The sequence below is a fragment of the Thermomyces dupontii genome (assembly GCF_041956625.1).
Source record: "Thermomyces dupontii strain NRRL 2155 unplaced genomic scaffold VTN31scaffold_3, whole genome shotgun sequence".
Classification (NCBI taxonomy): Eukaryota; Fungi; Ascomycota; class Eurotiomycetes; order Eurotiales; family Trichocomaceae; genus Thermomyces; species Thermomyces dupontii.
The window spans coordinates 1424756-1439951 of NW_027192309.1; the positions used below are offsets into that span (position 1 = coordinate 1424756).

The following is a 15196-nucleotide window of genomic DNA, read 5'->3' on the forward strand; positions in this document are numbered from 1 at the left end:
TCTCGTCGATAATTGCTGGCGTACCGCGAGTTTCGCTACAGCAATGTCCGCGACGCAACTACTGAACCCCAAGGCCGAGTCTCGGGTCAGTACAAGACGTCTTCCACATTTTTGTTTGGGGTCTGTGGAACTGACAAGAGGTGCAGCGGAGGGGCGAAGCTCTGAGGGTGAATATCAACGCCGGAATCGGGCTGCAAGATGTGCTCAAGTCGAATCTGGGCCCGACAGGGACGATTAAGATGTACGTTTTTGACATGTAGAGAGGGTTTGGCGAAGGAATGCTAATACATCTTTCTTTTTTTTTAGGCTGGTGGATGGCGCTGGAGGGGTAAGAGCTGCAGCTCGCAGAGGAGGATGATGTGATGCTGACCTCGTGGTCAGATCAAACTTACCAAGGATGGAAATGTGTTGTTGAGAGAGATGGTATGCCCAAGTCTCCTCTACTCTAGGTCGGATTCCTGCTAACGTTGGGGAACAGCAAATCCAAAACCCTACGGCTGTAAGGCTCTCATCACCGGGATCACTGAGCAAGTACTGAGAAGTCAAAGGTTATGATTGCCCGAGCTGCCACGGCGCAGGACGAAATTACCGGCGACGGAACAACATCGGTGGTTCTACTGGTGGGCGAGCTGCTAAAGCAGGCGGATCGATACATCTCTGAGGGTCTGCATCCGCGAGTGATTACGGATGGGTATGAGATTGCCAAGAACGAGGCACTTAAAGTGAGTACATGCCATGCTGCTGTGTACGGCAAGAGACTAAACAAGTGCAGTTCCTGGATAACTTCCGGATCCAGCGAGAAATTGACCGAGAGCTTCTTCTGTCGGTAGCACGCACCTCGCTTGCGACCAAGCTGAACAAGTCGCTGGCGGAGCACCTGACGCCGTCGATCGTCGATGCGGTGCTGGCCATCCAACGCAAGCCGGCCAAGCCGGATCTGCACATGATTGAGATCATGAAGATGCAGCACCGCACGGCAATGGACACGCAGCTGATCCGGGGTATTGTGCTGGACCACGGCGGGCGCCACCCAGACATGCCGAAGCGGGTCGAGAATGCGTACATCCTGACCCTCAACGTCAGCCTGGAGTACGAAAAGTCCGAGATCAACTCCGGGTTCTTCTACTCGAGCGCGGAGCAGCGGGACAAACTGGTGGAAAGCGAGCGACGGTTCGTGGACGCGAAGCTACAGAAGATTGTGGACCTGAAGAAGCAAGTGTGCGGCAATGACCCGAAGAAGGGCTTCGTGGTGATCAACCAAAAGGGCATCGACCCGCTCAGTTTGGACGTGCTGGTCAAGAACGGCATTCTAGCGCTGCGGCGCGCCAAGCGACGCAACATGGAGCGGCTGCAGCTCGTTTGCGGTGGCTCGGCGCAGAACAGCGTGGACGACCTGACCCCGGACGTCCTCGGCTGGGCCGGCCTCGTGTACGAGCACCAGCTCGGCGAGGAGAAGTTCACCTTCATCGAGGAAGTCAAGGACCCCAAGTCGGTCACCCTCCTGATCAAGGGCCCCAACCAGCACACCATCACGCAGATCAACGACGCGGTCCGGGACGGCCTGCGCTCCGTGTACAACGCCATCGTCGACAACTGCGTGGTTCCGGGCGCGGGCGCCTTCCAAGTCGCGTGCGCCGCGCACCTCCAATCGGAAGAATTCCGCCGCACGGTCAAGGGCAAGGCCAAGTACGGCGTCGCGGCTTTTGCCGACGCCCTGCTGACCATCCCCAAGACGCTGGCGGCCAACTCCGGACATGACATCCAGGAGGCCCTGGCCAAGATGCAGGACGAGCTGGCGCACACAAACGTGGTTGGCCTGGATCTCGCGACGGGGGAACCCATGGATCCCGTGCAGGAAGGGGTGTTTGACTCGTACCGTGTGATGAAGAATAGTATTGCGTCAAGTACGGGGATTGCGTCGAATTTGCTGCTGTGTGATGAGTTGCTCAAGGCGAGACAGATGGGGAAGCAGGGGGGTCCTGGGGGGAATGAATAACAAAGAGATTCAGCAGATAGAAAAAAAAGAAATAATACATCATCAATAAATACATTTGAATGAATCAAAAGAAAGAAAAACAAGAATATTAAATCCTAAATACACGAAAATCAATCAACCCAACCAAACGACCTTGCCCATGCATCCACCTGCCAAACATTGTCAACGCGAATGCCGACGCGAATCGGGGTGACGGTTGACGTACCCTTGAAAGCTCGCGACTTGATCAAGCCGAGCATGTACATTGAAAACTCCTTGAGATTCTCCGGCAGCACCAATTGCTCCTCCTCTCCCCGAGCCATCATCCCGTTCCCCGACATCGACAGCAACACCGACACGCTCGCCCTGAACGGCGTGGTCTTGCACAATATATCTACCTTCCAACGACTCAACTACACCCTCTACACCAACCTCACCCTCTCCAATGACCAGACGGGCGACTGCTGGCTCGCAGGCCTCGACGGGATTTCTCCGCCGGTGCTCCTCCCGACGGGCAACAAGACGGAACTGATCAATGGCACATCATGCTTCACCCCCGTCCGAGGCCTGCAGCAGCACGGGATGCTAGGCATCGTGCTAGCCATGCTCTTTGTGCTGGCATTGCTCTGTACGGTGCATAATCTACGCAGGCATGCAAGAAGAAAACTTGCCCAGGCCGGGAATGGTGGCAGCAGCAGCAGCAGCCGCCGTCAATGGTTCTGGCTCCTCCTCGTCGCGGCCTGCGGAATGGTCAGCGGGTTCATGGCCATCGACGTCGATCGGTACTACCTGCCTGGGTTGCCGTTGGTACTGCAGAAAAGAAAACAACTCCAAGTAATCTTCATCACAGATGCATCACCACCATAGATCCCTCCTCCTCCTCCTTTTTTGCCCTTTGTTTTCGTTCAAGTAATCAAAAAATCCATCTTCATATCCTCAATGATCTTCTCCCAATCCCAACTATCCTCCATCCTCGTATCCATCACCTCCCAGACATGCTCGACAACCTGCCTGGCGGGCTCGATGTTCCGCAGATTCGAGTACTGCTTGAGATCGTCAAAGCCCTGGCGGATGCGTGCGCGCTGGCGCTCCTCGAAGGCGGAGCAACCGATCAGGAACATGGGCATGAGCATGATGCTGTAGGCACCCGAGTCCCGGGGCAGCATGTCAAGGTAGCGCAGGGCGTCGTCGACGACCTGCGAGATCTTGTCGCTGGGGCGGGAAGGACGGATGGTGCGGTAGAGATAGACCCAGGTGGATTGGCGGTAGAGTTGGGCGGCGCACCAGTTGGGCGTCTCGGGCGGGTAGGACGGCTCCCAGGTGCGCAGGCCGGAATCGATGTTGACGGCCTCGCTCAGCGTCTGGTAGTCCACGGCCGGCTCGTAGCCTTCCTGGGCGCGTTGCCGAATGCGGTCCCGCAGCTTCGTGATGGCCGAGATGTAGTTGAACAGGCCGTCGAATATCCCCAGGAAGGCGCTCGCCTGCGCGTGCGGCACAAAGTCCGGCAGGTGCAGTTCCCCCGACGCCAGCAGGGGCCGTCGGTCGCGGCAGGTGATGGAATTCGACACGTCGTGGTATTGGAAGAACTCGATGATGAATTGCCGGAACTTCTCGTTCTTGGGCTTCTGCGTCACCAGGAGGTACCGCGCCGCGTCCATGTGCGATCGGTATTCGCCGCGCGTCTCTCCCTCGCAGATGGTGTTCAGGCACAGGGCGAGCGTCGACGCGATGATCGGGTCCTCCACCAGCAGCTCCGGCTCCCCATCGTTCTTCTTGGCCATTTGCGCCGCATTGATGCTCTGTCGCAGATCCGTGATCGCCCGGTCAAAATGGTAGTGCTTGCGCTCCTTGAGCCGCACATCCGGGTCCCGAGCCGACAGATGCGAACCGGATAGGCACATGAGCGAATGCATCAGTCCGCGGTGTTGCGTCGCCATTGGCAGCAGAATCTCCTTGAACGGATTCGAGTCGTCGTTGATCAGCGTCAACACTCGGCTGAACTCAAACACAAAGTGATCGAGGAACCGCCGGTCAATGTCCGTCTCGATCCCGTCAATCAGAATCGGCAGCCCCCGAGGAAGCGCCGACAAAGACCTCCGCCGTGCCGCTACTATTGTCAGCTGCATCCCGTGCAGCAGGCCGTCGCCTAACAACCTACCATCCTCCGCTTTTTGTTTCCCGCTCTTCCAGATTTCTTTTGGCGGATATCCTTCACAGACGACTGCGTTCTTTTCACAGTTGAGGCCTAATACCCAATCGATCAGCATGACCCGGCTTCATAATCTTTTTTTTTTTTCCTTCTGATCCCGCTTACAAGACGGCTTCGTTTCGTCGCACTTCTTCTTCCTCCGTCGGCAAGTGATGCAACCCGTTTTCGACCGCCCCTTGGTCACCTTGACGGGCTGCGTGCCGGGTACAGGTAGCGGATGCTTCCGAGGCCGACCTCGTTTTCGCGGCGCAGGAACGACCGGGCCGGCGGTGGCTGTTGTTGCTGATGTTGTTGTTGTTGTCGTTGTCGAGGCCGAGTCCACCGATTTCATCACCACGTCCACTCCATCCTCCTCGACCTCCTCGACTTTCGGGGCGGGCTCCGGAGAGAGAGAGTCGTTCGCCGCCACGAGGGTGACACTGTAGGAGGCGATCGGCGCGGTGGGTGAGGCAACGGAGATGTCTGAATCGCGACGCATGGAGACGGTGGTTGGGGAGACGGGCGGGGCTATCGACCAATTTGAAGGCAGGTCATCGGAAAGACCATGGTCCGGAGATTCTCGAGACGATTCTGGAGAGCTTGACACGGCCACAAAGTCGCTGTCTGGATTTGTAGTGGTGGTGGTGGTGTTGGAAGGGGGATCGATCAGACGATGAATGGGAATGGCCTGGGAGGGGACGGCCGAGGTCAAGCGGCACGGACCGGACCCATCGAGGGGTGGAGATGGCACCGGGATGGGATGGTCCATGGACTCCATGAAGATAAGATGGAACTACATACGACCTTGGGAGTGTAGGATACGGTAGTATACAGAGAGTGATTGGGGATACCTTGGGGCGAAAGAGAGAAGAGTCGAAGAGTACACAGTAGCGCAGACTCTGGACTCTGGAAGAAAACATTGGGGGAGGGATCAAGTGAGCAGCAGCCTGAATTAAGGTTGGATTTATAAAAGAAAAAAAAAACGCAACTTGTTTTTTATTTTTTCTTTTTTTTTTGGAGTCCCGGTGGCCAAGCCAACCAGGGTTCACATCGTCAGATGGCTATGCGCAAGCGAAGGGCTGCAGATGAGGGCAAAAGCGGGGATTGCCGCAATGGCCGCGCAGGGGATCAGTCTGGCATGGACGATGGAGTCCATCCATACGTAACTAAGTTACTCCATAACTTATACTCATCTCGCGAACAAACAATAAAATATTCAACATGGACCCGGTGACTCAGCGAGGGCTCAGCCCTAACCCGGTTGAGGCATAGCGACTGCTCGGCGATGGGGGCGAGGTCCCTTGTCTGCAATGGAGGCCCAATCATAGGATCGTCAGTGCAGGATCTCGTCTGGAGCATGCACGAGCCTTGATGAACAATTCCTGGGGAAATGTACCAATGGCGTGTCCGCGCGCTGGCGATCGGACAGCTTCGGGGAGCTTTTTTTTCTCATCCTGAGGGTTCTGCTTGGTGGATTTGACTTGCGGAATCCAACATGCGGGGATCACGATTCGTGCTTGGCCTGGGCTTTTATTTTTTCTGCTTGCCGCGGTTCGTCCCATGAACGCCAAAGCGGGCCAGTGCTGGATTGAACCCGGAACTCGGAACGAACTCGGATAGAGAGAGAGAGAGAGAGACTTGGGCAAGTGTGCTCGTGCTTCATGCAGTGTGGAGGAACTCTGCAGGCAGTCTGATCGGTTACATGACATGTATGTCTGGAGACTGAAATACTACGTGTACGTAGCAGAGTACGAAGTACGGAGGACCCGTACTTCGTACAGAGGAAGACAAGAGGAAATGCTGTACTCGGCCATCTCTGTGTAGCTGAGGAATTGATCCGACCTGAAGAAGGTCTCTCCGTCCTCGGATGTCGAGTCAGCCAGTTTGCGGAGTGCATGTGCAGAGGATACAATCATTATTCGATGTGATCAGTCGTCTGCACCCCGTACTACTCGAACTCATCAGCCAAAGCCTCCAGCTCAGGACAAGAGTTTCATCTCGTGACCCATTCTCCCTCCGCCATGCTCCATCTCTCACCCAAGATCGGCTGTCGCGACGACGATCAGTATTGGCGCGCTACTAAGTTGATGCATCCAGACAGTTTAGGTTCAGACAGACTTGGCCTCTCCCCAGTTTTCTGCTTTTGTTTGGTTTTTTTGTCAGTCTCCGCAGTTGACTAATCCTCATACAAGTACAGAGTGAGTGTACGAGTGAGTAATGTAGAGACTCGTAAGTTATTGGTGGCGCCACTCAAGGACTGCTGTGACCGGATTGTCCGCCGGCGAGTCTTGGCGCCAAGATGCACCAGGTTATCCCGAAAGAGGATTAGGTCATGTGCTCGGATACGAAGAGAGAGCGAATCACGTGCGGACTGGAGCGCCGACGAGTGTGGTGTCAGTGGGGTGTGCCATGCCATGCGGGATTTCCAGATTGGGACATCCGGGTCTGTCAGGTGGAGGGAGCAATAATAATAATAATGCAAGGGCTTCTCCGAGGACATTAGTCAGTATTGCCTCCAGCTGGGTGCCTGACAGACACTCAATCCAGCCTAACTGTTGTTGGAAGACGGCCCAATCTCACTCAGCTTGTCAGTTCGTTTTGCAAGCTGTGTCTGGACTCTGGGGTTAATACATTATTGACGTTCTGTACGGAGTACTCCGTACGGAGACCGATTGAGCGGCAACAAAAACTCTGAACAGAGACGATTGTTCAGCTGGAGTCGAGGAGCTGGTCGACCGTCGATCAATCCGGAGTCTGAAACCATGGCAGGGAGCGGGATGTCATTCCGTCTTCCGGGAGTCAAAAAGACGCGAACATGATCTGTCCATTCGACCTGGAAAAGGAGTAACTTAGGTACACCGCCAAAGACTGAATGTTCCCAGTTTCGTGTTGGAAAAGCAGCATGTACAGAGCCCAGACAGCCACGCCTCAGAACAGACTCGTTAGATCTTGGATGCAGCTGGACCTCATTCTGGTATCGACTGCCAGAGTACTTCCAGCTCGATCGCAATATTTTGACCGCAGAACTGGAGGTCTAGCCAGCCTGAAACAGGCTTCATCTCTCGCTAAGTACTACTCGGAGATTCCTCAGTTTCATCCATATCCAGCCGTATCGACGGAGTGCAGTCATCCAGATAAATCAAACTTCAAGATCGATGCAAATCTGACCTCATCTCTTGTCAACCAAACCCTAATCCTCCGACGATGCCGTAGACACACCTCATGGAAGAGTATACATTGTAGAAGCAGGAAAACAGAAAACCCATCCACCAAGCAGAACCCCCCGATAGTAAGCGTAATATACTACAGATCCAACATGCCAACCTCCTCTCCCCGAGCCATCATCCCGTTCCCCGACATCGACAGCAACACCGACACGCTCGCCCTGAACGGCGTGGTCTTGCACAATATATCTACCTTCCAACGACTCAACTACACCCTCTACACCAACCTCACCCTCTCCAATGACCAGACGGGCGACTGCTGGCTCGCAGGCCTCGACGGGATTTCTCCGCCGGTGCTCCTCCCGACGGGCAACAAGACGGAACTGATCAATGGCACATCATGCTTCACCCCCGTCCGAGGCCTGCAGCAGCACGGGATGCTAGGCATCGTGCTAGCCATGCTCTTTGTGCTGGCATTGCTCTGTACGGTGCATAATCTACGCAGGCATGCAAGAAGAAAACTTGCCCAGGCCGGGAATGGTGGCAGCAGCAGCAGCAGCCGCCGTCAATGGTTCTGGCTCCTCCTCGTCGCGGCCTGCGGAATGGTCAGCGGGTTCATGGCCATCGACGTCGATCGGTACTACCTGCCTGGGTTGCCGTTGGTACTGCAGAGTCTGTTTTTCTACGTGATGATGCCGATGTTGATGGCTGCGGTGTGGGAGGGTCTTTACCACTGGTACCTACCTACCTACCTATATATACATATATCCCCATCCCAGGAAAACAAAGCAATAGGTAACATAACGTTATGACGCAGGACCCTGCAACAAACCAATCCCTACAATCAAGACCGTAACCTGCAAGAAGAAACATACTACCTCCCACTACTCTTCTACTTCTTCCTCACCGCAACCTTCCTCCTCTCCATCCCTCGCAACTGGGAGCCTCTCCAACGACAACGCTCCCCCGAACAAGCAGCCACCACAGCACAACCGGTGGCAACCGACGCACGGTTCCGAGCGGCGGCGGTGATGGCGGTGGCGGGCCTGCTGGTGATTTGCCTCACCATCGCCTCCAGCATTCATCAGCAATCCGTCGTCGTCCACCCATGTCCCTGTCGTCGTAGATTCTTGCAGCGGTTGAGATTTCTTCTCCCGTGGAAGTTCAGGCTTGTTGTAATGCTGTTGGCCGTCAGAATTGGGTATGCCCTGGCTGCCGCGTTCCGCTGGGAGATCAGCCCGTTTCGGTACGGGGTCAGGCCGGAGTGGTTGTATGGGTTGGGGTATTTGCCGGTGTTGTTGGCGGTGGGGGTGTTGAATGTAGCGGCGTGTGTGGAGGTGGAGGATTATGATTGTCACAGCGGGAGTAGTATGAGTGAGGAAGATGGAGGTGGCCAAAGGGAGGAGAGACCAGACAAGTCAGGCATTGAGTTGGGGATCGTCAGAGACTCGAGATAAATCTACAAGAATAGTACGAAGCAAGGGCATCAGCGAAGTTCCAACATCTATGTTCATATGTCTATGTTCAGGTCATTCCCAATCGCAAGTCTTGGTATCGTAACAGTGTGCTAAAAAAAAGACAATCATATCCATATGTCCAAATCCGTTAGATTCATCTATCCATCCCGTCGGCAAACCGGGCCTGACGGTCAAAGCGTCGATGCCAGACCGGAAAACCGAAAACCCCAGATCACAGATCTGAAAAAAAAGAAAGCAATTCCAGCAGCGACTAGCGCGCTACAAGAAATTCAAAAAAGAGAGAACGAGTTCACGACGAAATCGGCTTGCGGTTGGGAAGGTAGGACGGCGTCGGGGTCGGAGTGGTCTCCGTGTTGGAGGCGGCAACATTGGCGGCCTTGTTGGCAACGCTCGGCGAGGCGGTGACGGAAGGCACCGCGGAGGAGGTCGAACTCGAAGACGAAGACGAGCCGGACGGAGAGCCAATGTCCAGAACCATCTGGGTGTCCTGAGGGCAGCCGTGGGTGGCGTGGTCATCGGTGGGGACGAGATAAGCCGCGGAGCAGGCAAAGTCGCCCGGCTCGCAGACGGCATTCTCGCACTGATCGCCGCTGGTGGTGACGGCAAAGCCGACCTCGCTGAAGAAGGAGCGCTCGCTCATGTCGATGCAAGACAGATCCCAGAAGATCTTGGGCGAGGCGAGGGTGTACTCGAACTGCAGGACCTTGTCCTGGTTGGGCTCGGTGGAGATCTTGATGCTGATGCCGCCGCCGTTGGGGTTGATGCGCCAGTCCTCGACGTAGGTGCCGCCGGGGTTCAGGGTCACCATGTTGCGCACGTCATTGCTGACCGACCAGAGGTAGAGGTCGCGGTCCACGTTGTTCACGATGGTCACTCCACCGCCCGTGTTCCCGGAGGGGGCCGCGCTGCGGACCTCGAGGGGGAGGGCGGCCGCCAGGCTGGCCAGAGCACCGAGAGAGAAGATCTTGGAGAAGAACATTGTGAAGGAGTGTAGGATCGGTTGGAAGTTTTTTTCTTCAAAGAGTGAAAGACGATTGTCTTGAATTGTAACCGAGTGGAATTGAATGAAGGAGTGACTGTCTCTATCCTGAAAGCGGATAGAGTCAAAGAAGCTGTACAGGACTTGGTCGGTATAGTATAAAGAAGGACTGTATAACCGATTTGGATTGAAGGAATGGGCAGAGCAAAAGCTTTGGGGGCCCTTTTTATATGTGCGATTCGACCTCTTCTTCCCGGTGTGGCCGTCGTGTTTCCTGGTCGGATTCTGCCACGAATCATATGTTGCAGCCGCTTTTTATTTTTTTTATTTTTTTTTTTTTTTATTTTTTAATTTATTTATTTATTTATTTTTTTCTTCGTTCCGTTTGGTTCCTGATCCGTTCTCCGGTTCCTTTCAGGCACCCACGGGTCGGCTTGATTGGTTCATGGTGACTCGACCGTTGATTCGTCCAGGTTTCATGGACCCATCCACAGAATCCTTGCTCATTGGTTCGGCCCCGATCCGGTGGGGGCGAGCCTTTTCCTTCGATCTGACAGGTGGTCTTTGACTGCTTTGTCAAATGTGATTGCCCTGTTGGGACACGTCAGCGCTGTGTCAGCATCATCAGGCATTCAGGCATACTCCGTACATATGTAATAGATTATTTGGTCTTGGTGATGACAATTTCTCTTTGATGCATGTCCTGGATTGATTATTCCGTTCGTCGTACCTGGCATACATACAGTACATAGTTACTTGCAGTACAAATTACGATTGTTTAGCCGAGCCACTCGATCGGAATCAAAATCAATTAGTCAAGTTCCTTAACTAATTTTAGCCTCCACAATGAAGCCCTTTCAGCCCATCAGGCCGCTCCTCATCCAACAAAACCCTCTCGAATTCCCAGCGCGAAGCCTTCTAGAGCCAATGGAGCCCTGGCCCTTACGGTCTGGACTCAAACTGCAGCCAGGCCTGGCCAGACGACTAGTCCAGTCCAGTCCAGATGCATCAAAAACCGCTCATCCGTTTCATGTCAGGTTTTTTCTTGCCAGAGGCATCTCGTCTCTGCCATTCATCTGAAATGAATTCATAAACAGTAGGTAACTACATGTAGTTACTTCGTTCAAGATGAGTTGGATCTCAGTCAACCTTTGAAACCATCCGGCTTTCCCCCAAAAGTGTTCCTGCCTCATGGCCAGGGGCTGAATCAGCGTGTCCGCCTGTCCGGCCCTCTCGACGAATCATCCCACACTGGTCCCTGAGGTTTTCTTCATCATCGACTCTTGGTTTCTTCATCATCGACTCTTGGTTCCAAGGTTCAGCTCAAACCTAGGTTATTTAGGGTTAGGGCTTGTCTAATCACGTGAGGTAAATGGCCGCGGTTGGTCGGCTTCGCCCCTCTGGCACAAAGGCGAAGAACCACTATGGCAAAATCCACTTGATCCAATCAGTTATCAGACAGGAGTCTGGTTTATGAAATGAGATGATTAATCTGAAATGAAAAGAGTTGATTCGTGCAAATGGGAAAATTCTGCGTTGTCCATGTGGCAAATTGTATGGGGATTGGTGGATGCCTTTTTGGTTCTCGACTTCTCCCAGTGACTCCGCGACGTTCGCGGCCGACCGACTCGACGAGGCAAGGCACGAGCCGATTGCTGGAATGAGCCGAAGACGTACCTATCGATGTATGTTTTGTATGAAAGACTACAAATTAAACCATCTGTTGGTAGCAATCTACAATGGTATCATCGGAGGAAAACAAAATGCACTGTTCACGTATCTACAGGACCAACTACCAGTATGGCGGTCGGAATCCCGCCAGACTCGCCAACGTACTCTCGCCCAAACTCGCCCCTTCTTCCCGCTTGCGATGCCCCGCCAGCTCCAGCTTGATCTGCCGGTGGAGATGCACCAGCCAGTCGACGTAGCTCTGCGCCTCGTTGTTGCGGTCCTCCAGCAGTAGCCGCGCAAACTCGTACTCCGCGCCGTCCAACCCCTGGCGGGCCAGCTGGATCGTGACCGCCTTCGACCCGCGGATGGTGGAGAGGTACTGCAGGAGATTGCGCACCTGCGCGTTGAGATGCGTCTCCAGCACCGGCAGCGTCGACAGGTTCGGGTCGAGCGACTGCAGGGAGGTGTGGCCGGGTCCGAAAAGGTCCTCCAGTAGGTTGGGCGAGACTTGGGCATGGAGCCAGAGGAGCACGGTTTGTCCGTTGTCCACAATGTAGGCGCCGCCTTCTTCCACCCAGGAGTAGCTGGCCCGCATGGCCGGGGGCACCTGCAGCTGGCCCAACTCGTTGGCGAAGCAGTCCTCCGGCCGCAGGTTGTGGATCGGGTAGATGCGAGGATACAGGTACAGGTTGAGCTCCGTGCACCCGATGGAGCGCACCAGGCGCAACTCGTGCACACGGCGGTCCGACGTCTCTGATCCACCTGCCAAACATTGTCAACGCGAATGCCGACGCGAATCGGGGTGACGGTTGACGTACCCTTGAAAGCTCGCGACTTGATCAAGCCGAGCATGTACATTGAAAACTCCTTGAGATTCTCCGGCAGCACCAATTGCTCCGGAGGATGTGACCCGGAAAAGTTCTTGCGGTATTCAGAGTAGATATCGATGGTCTTTTCGGTAATGCTGGCCCGGATATCTTTCAAAGTTTTGTCTCCCGCTTTCGACGCCGCTGCCGCCCCCCGCCTCTGTCAGCGTGTCCTATTAACACCGTGATGAATAGAGCTTTACCCTCTTTGGCCACAATCGCCACCACGGCATCCTGGTCAATATACTTCATCGTCTCAAAACCACCCTCGTTGACAGCCGCCACGAGGTTGATGCAACGCACCCGGCGTTGCCCGCTGGCCGTTGTGTACAGCAACGCGGCCTGGAAGTGCGCATCCAGCTTCGGGTCCAGTTTCCCATCGTACCGGAACAGAACCCCAATGGCCTTGTCGGCATCGATCGTCCCAATCTGTAGATCCGCACCAAGCGTATTCTGCAAAAAGCAGCCGTGGTACGACGAGACCTGCAAACCGTTCGAACACCGCACCTTCATCAACGCCTGGTAACCAGTCTCGCGCGTGATGCAGTGCGCCAGCTCTTGGCACAACTTCGGGACATCCCGAGGAGCGTGGAAATTAGGATAGTAGAAGGTCTCGCCCCCAGAGACCGCCGCCGTGTAGCCTGGGACTCCAGTGAGCCACAATCAAGGGTTGACTGACACATTGGGGCACCTACCTATCGTCGTCAAGTCCAGGAAGGCACCGCCCGGCGACGCGATGAAAAAGTCAATGCCGATGCCGCTTTCGGCCAACTTGCTCGCCGCCTTTTTCCAGTCCGGATGGTCGACGGAGAACAGCTTCCGCTCACCATCCGGCGCCTCCCCTTTGATATGTTCCTTCATTTGAAGCCGGCCAGGACCCCATGTGGGCAGACTCGCCAGCGAGCAAATGATCTTCCCTCCAGTGGCCTCCAGCGCCGTGATGGCGGCGTTGATCGTCGGCAGCAACGCGGGCTCTGGGTTCTTGACCTGAGTGAAGATCGTTGGCAGCTGCTTCAGCAGAGTGGTGATCACCGCCCTGTATCGTCAGTCAGCTGGCTTTTGATAATGACATTTTTGGATGCAACTGCATACTTGGCCTCATAAGGGTCCACGAAGAGACCCTCGCTCAGCGGCACAAACGGCTCATCCAGGTCAGTCATGACCATCATCTGGGCCTTCTCGAGTCGCGGCTGTGCTCTCATCAGTATGTATCTAAACGGAAGACATCTGCCAACCTACACTCAAGTTGTAAAAGTGCACTTCCTTGTCAAAAGTGACGATTCCAATTTTCGACCCCTCCGGCACTTTTTGAACCGGCGCGCCGGTAGACTCATCATCTCCTTCTTCGTCGCCATAGAGTGCATCAATGATACCATCGCACATGGCTCGCAAAAGACCCCTTTTCACCGACTCCTGGCTAACATCAAGTAAAAACAACTGCCGCAAACCAACCGGCTCCTTCGACCAATATTCCTTGGGTACTGTAAACTCGACAGTTCCCAGGAGCAATTCCGGACGCTGCAGTCGGTCAACCCGAGCGCCCGACGGGTCCAGCGGCGCATAGTACTCCGGCGGCACCTCGTTCGGGAACGCACACATGTTGCAGACAAACTTGTTACCTCCCGAGCGGAACACCATGAACGGATTGATATACGTCCGACATCGGCGGCAGCGTGGTGGGCCCGCATCGCCAAAGTCCAGCACGGGGATTGACTGTTCTCCGGGATCGAGTCGTGCCAGCGGCTGGAGAACCAGTCCCAACGGTAACCCCGTCGAATGCAGTTGGTCGGAGGTTGCGGGAATGTTGTTCAGGGTCAATCGGGCAAACTTGGGCGAGGAATTGCCCTGGTCACGCGCGACAAACGGGATACTCGCGGGTGGAGGAAGGTGTCGCTCCATTGTTGGGTAGTCGTGTTTGAGGTAGTACTGCGCATTTAGATCGCGTGATCGTGGGATGCTTGGAATCTGCTCGGGATCGACCTTTCCCTGGGTCTGGACTTGACCCGATGCCGACGTATGAAACCCAGGCTGACCTGGAGGTGCCGGGACGGGGGGCTGAGGGCTCATACTCGGCACCGCTGGAGATACGGGCCGGGAAACACCCTGCTGATTCAACCCCGTGTTCAGGAACTGCGACTCGGTCGCAATGCCCTGGTCTGATGTTGGTGCCCCCGCAACACCGCCAATGTCGTGGTGCGCATGCCGATGTTTCTTCTTATGACCCCGAGCTCCTGCCGCCTCGGACGATATTCCCAATCCTCCCATCTGCGCGGTCAATCCTCCCATTGCACTGCCATCTGCGGGTGTGATGTACTGGGCCCCGGCATTGTACCCCGCAGGTTGAGGAGTTGCTCCAGACGGAGCTACCCCTGGCTGTTGATAGCCAGGGGTTTGAGCTCCGTACGAGCTATAGGGTTGCTGTGGCGGTATCCCCTGTTGTCGGGACTGGTCGTCACCGGGAGCCCCAGGCTGGCCCATCGCATGATACACGGAGTGATCGGTCATCGCGTAGCTTTCAGCGGCGCAGAGAGGGAGCAGTAGGACGAACGACGACGGTGCGGGGTGCCGTTCGGAGAACAACGTCTGGGGGCTCGTTAATTCAGACGCGTCCCATAACCTCGACAATACTTCCCACGGGTGTTTGATTGGGGAGATTTCTGCGCCAATGGGTCAAAGTCGTCTTTTGTTGTTGTTGCCAATTGAACACCTTGTTGAACATTGTCCATGTGTCATCGGATTTACGTAGGGCCGAGCCGTACTCCAACAATGAGACGTAGCTTGTGCTTTTTTGATCGACAAGCATGATTTGATCTGGGAGGTCTACAGTAGAAAATAGGACCCTACAGGAAAATAATGGATCGAAAAGCTCAGAAAT

At 54.9% G+C, this 15196-nt stretch overlaps 6 protein-coding genes across 6 annotated transcripts; 3 read left to right on the forward strand and 3 right to left on the reverse strand.

The window, feature by feature from the left end:
- Positions 1-43: 43 nt before the first annotated feature.
- VTN31DRAFT_3992 (uncharacterized protein) lies at positions 44-1996 on the forward strand (the record flags this gene model as incomplete). The annotated part of the gene is made up of 7 exons (XM_069404330.1): positions 44-85; positions 147-241; positions 307-328; positions 382-423; positions 479-499; positions 549-722; positions 773-1996. 7 exons carry the CDS (start codon positions 44-46, stop codon positions 1994-1996), a joined length of 1620 nt encoding a protein of 539 aa, XP_069261315.1.
- Positions 1997-2167: 171 nt separating this feature from the next.
- Positions 2168-2842, forward strand: VTN31DRAFT_3993 (uncharacterized protein; the record flags this gene model as incomplete). Its single annotated transcript, XM_069404331.1, has 1 exon — positions 2168-2842. The coding sequence occupies one exon, from the start codon at positions 2168-2170 to the stop codon at positions 2840-2842; it is 675 nt and encodes a 224-aa protein (XP_069261316.1).
- Positions 2843-2880: 38 nt separating this feature from the next.
- On the reverse strand, positions 2881-4941 carry VTN31DRAFT_3994 (uncharacterized protein; the record flags this gene model as incomplete). Its single annotated transcript, XM_069404332.1, has 3 exons — positions 2881-4082; positions 4134-4220; positions 4290-4941. The coding sequence occupies 3 exons, from the start codon at positions 4939-4941 to the stop codon at positions 2881-2883; spliced, it is 1941 nt and encodes a 646-aa protein (XP_069261317.1).
- A 2538-nt stretch (positions 4942-7479) lies between these two features.
- VTN31DRAFT_3995 (uncharacterized protein) lies at positions 7480-8784 on the forward strand (the record flags this gene model as incomplete). Its single annotated transcript, XM_069404333.1, has 2 exons — positions 7480-8063; positions 8145-8784. The coding sequence occupies 2 exons, from the start codon at positions 7480-7482 to the stop codon at positions 8782-8784; spliced, it is 1224 nt and encodes a 407-aa protein (XP_069261318.1).
- A 310-nt stretch (positions 8785-9094) lies between these two features.
- VTN31DRAFT_3996 (uncharacterized protein) lies at positions 9095-9784 on the reverse strand (the record flags this gene model as incomplete). The annotated part of the gene is made up of 1 exon (XM_069404334.1): positions 9095-9784. One exon carries the CDS (start codon positions 9782-9784, stop codon positions 9095-9097), a length of 690 nt encoding a protein of 229 aa, XP_069261319.1.
- Positions 9785-11576: 1792 nt separating this feature from the next.
- On the reverse strand, positions 11577-14799 carry VTN31DRAFT_3997 (uncharacterized protein; the record flags this gene model as incomplete). Its single annotated transcript, XM_069404335.1, has 6 exons — positions 11577-12217; positions 12274-12465; positions 12525-12962; positions 13017-13357; positions 13414-13511; positions 13561-14799. 6 exons carry the CDS (start codon positions 14797-14799, stop codon positions 11577-11579), a joined length of 2949 nt encoding a protein of 982 aa, XP_069261320.1.
- Between the last annotated feature and the right edge of the window lie 397 nt (positions 14800-15196).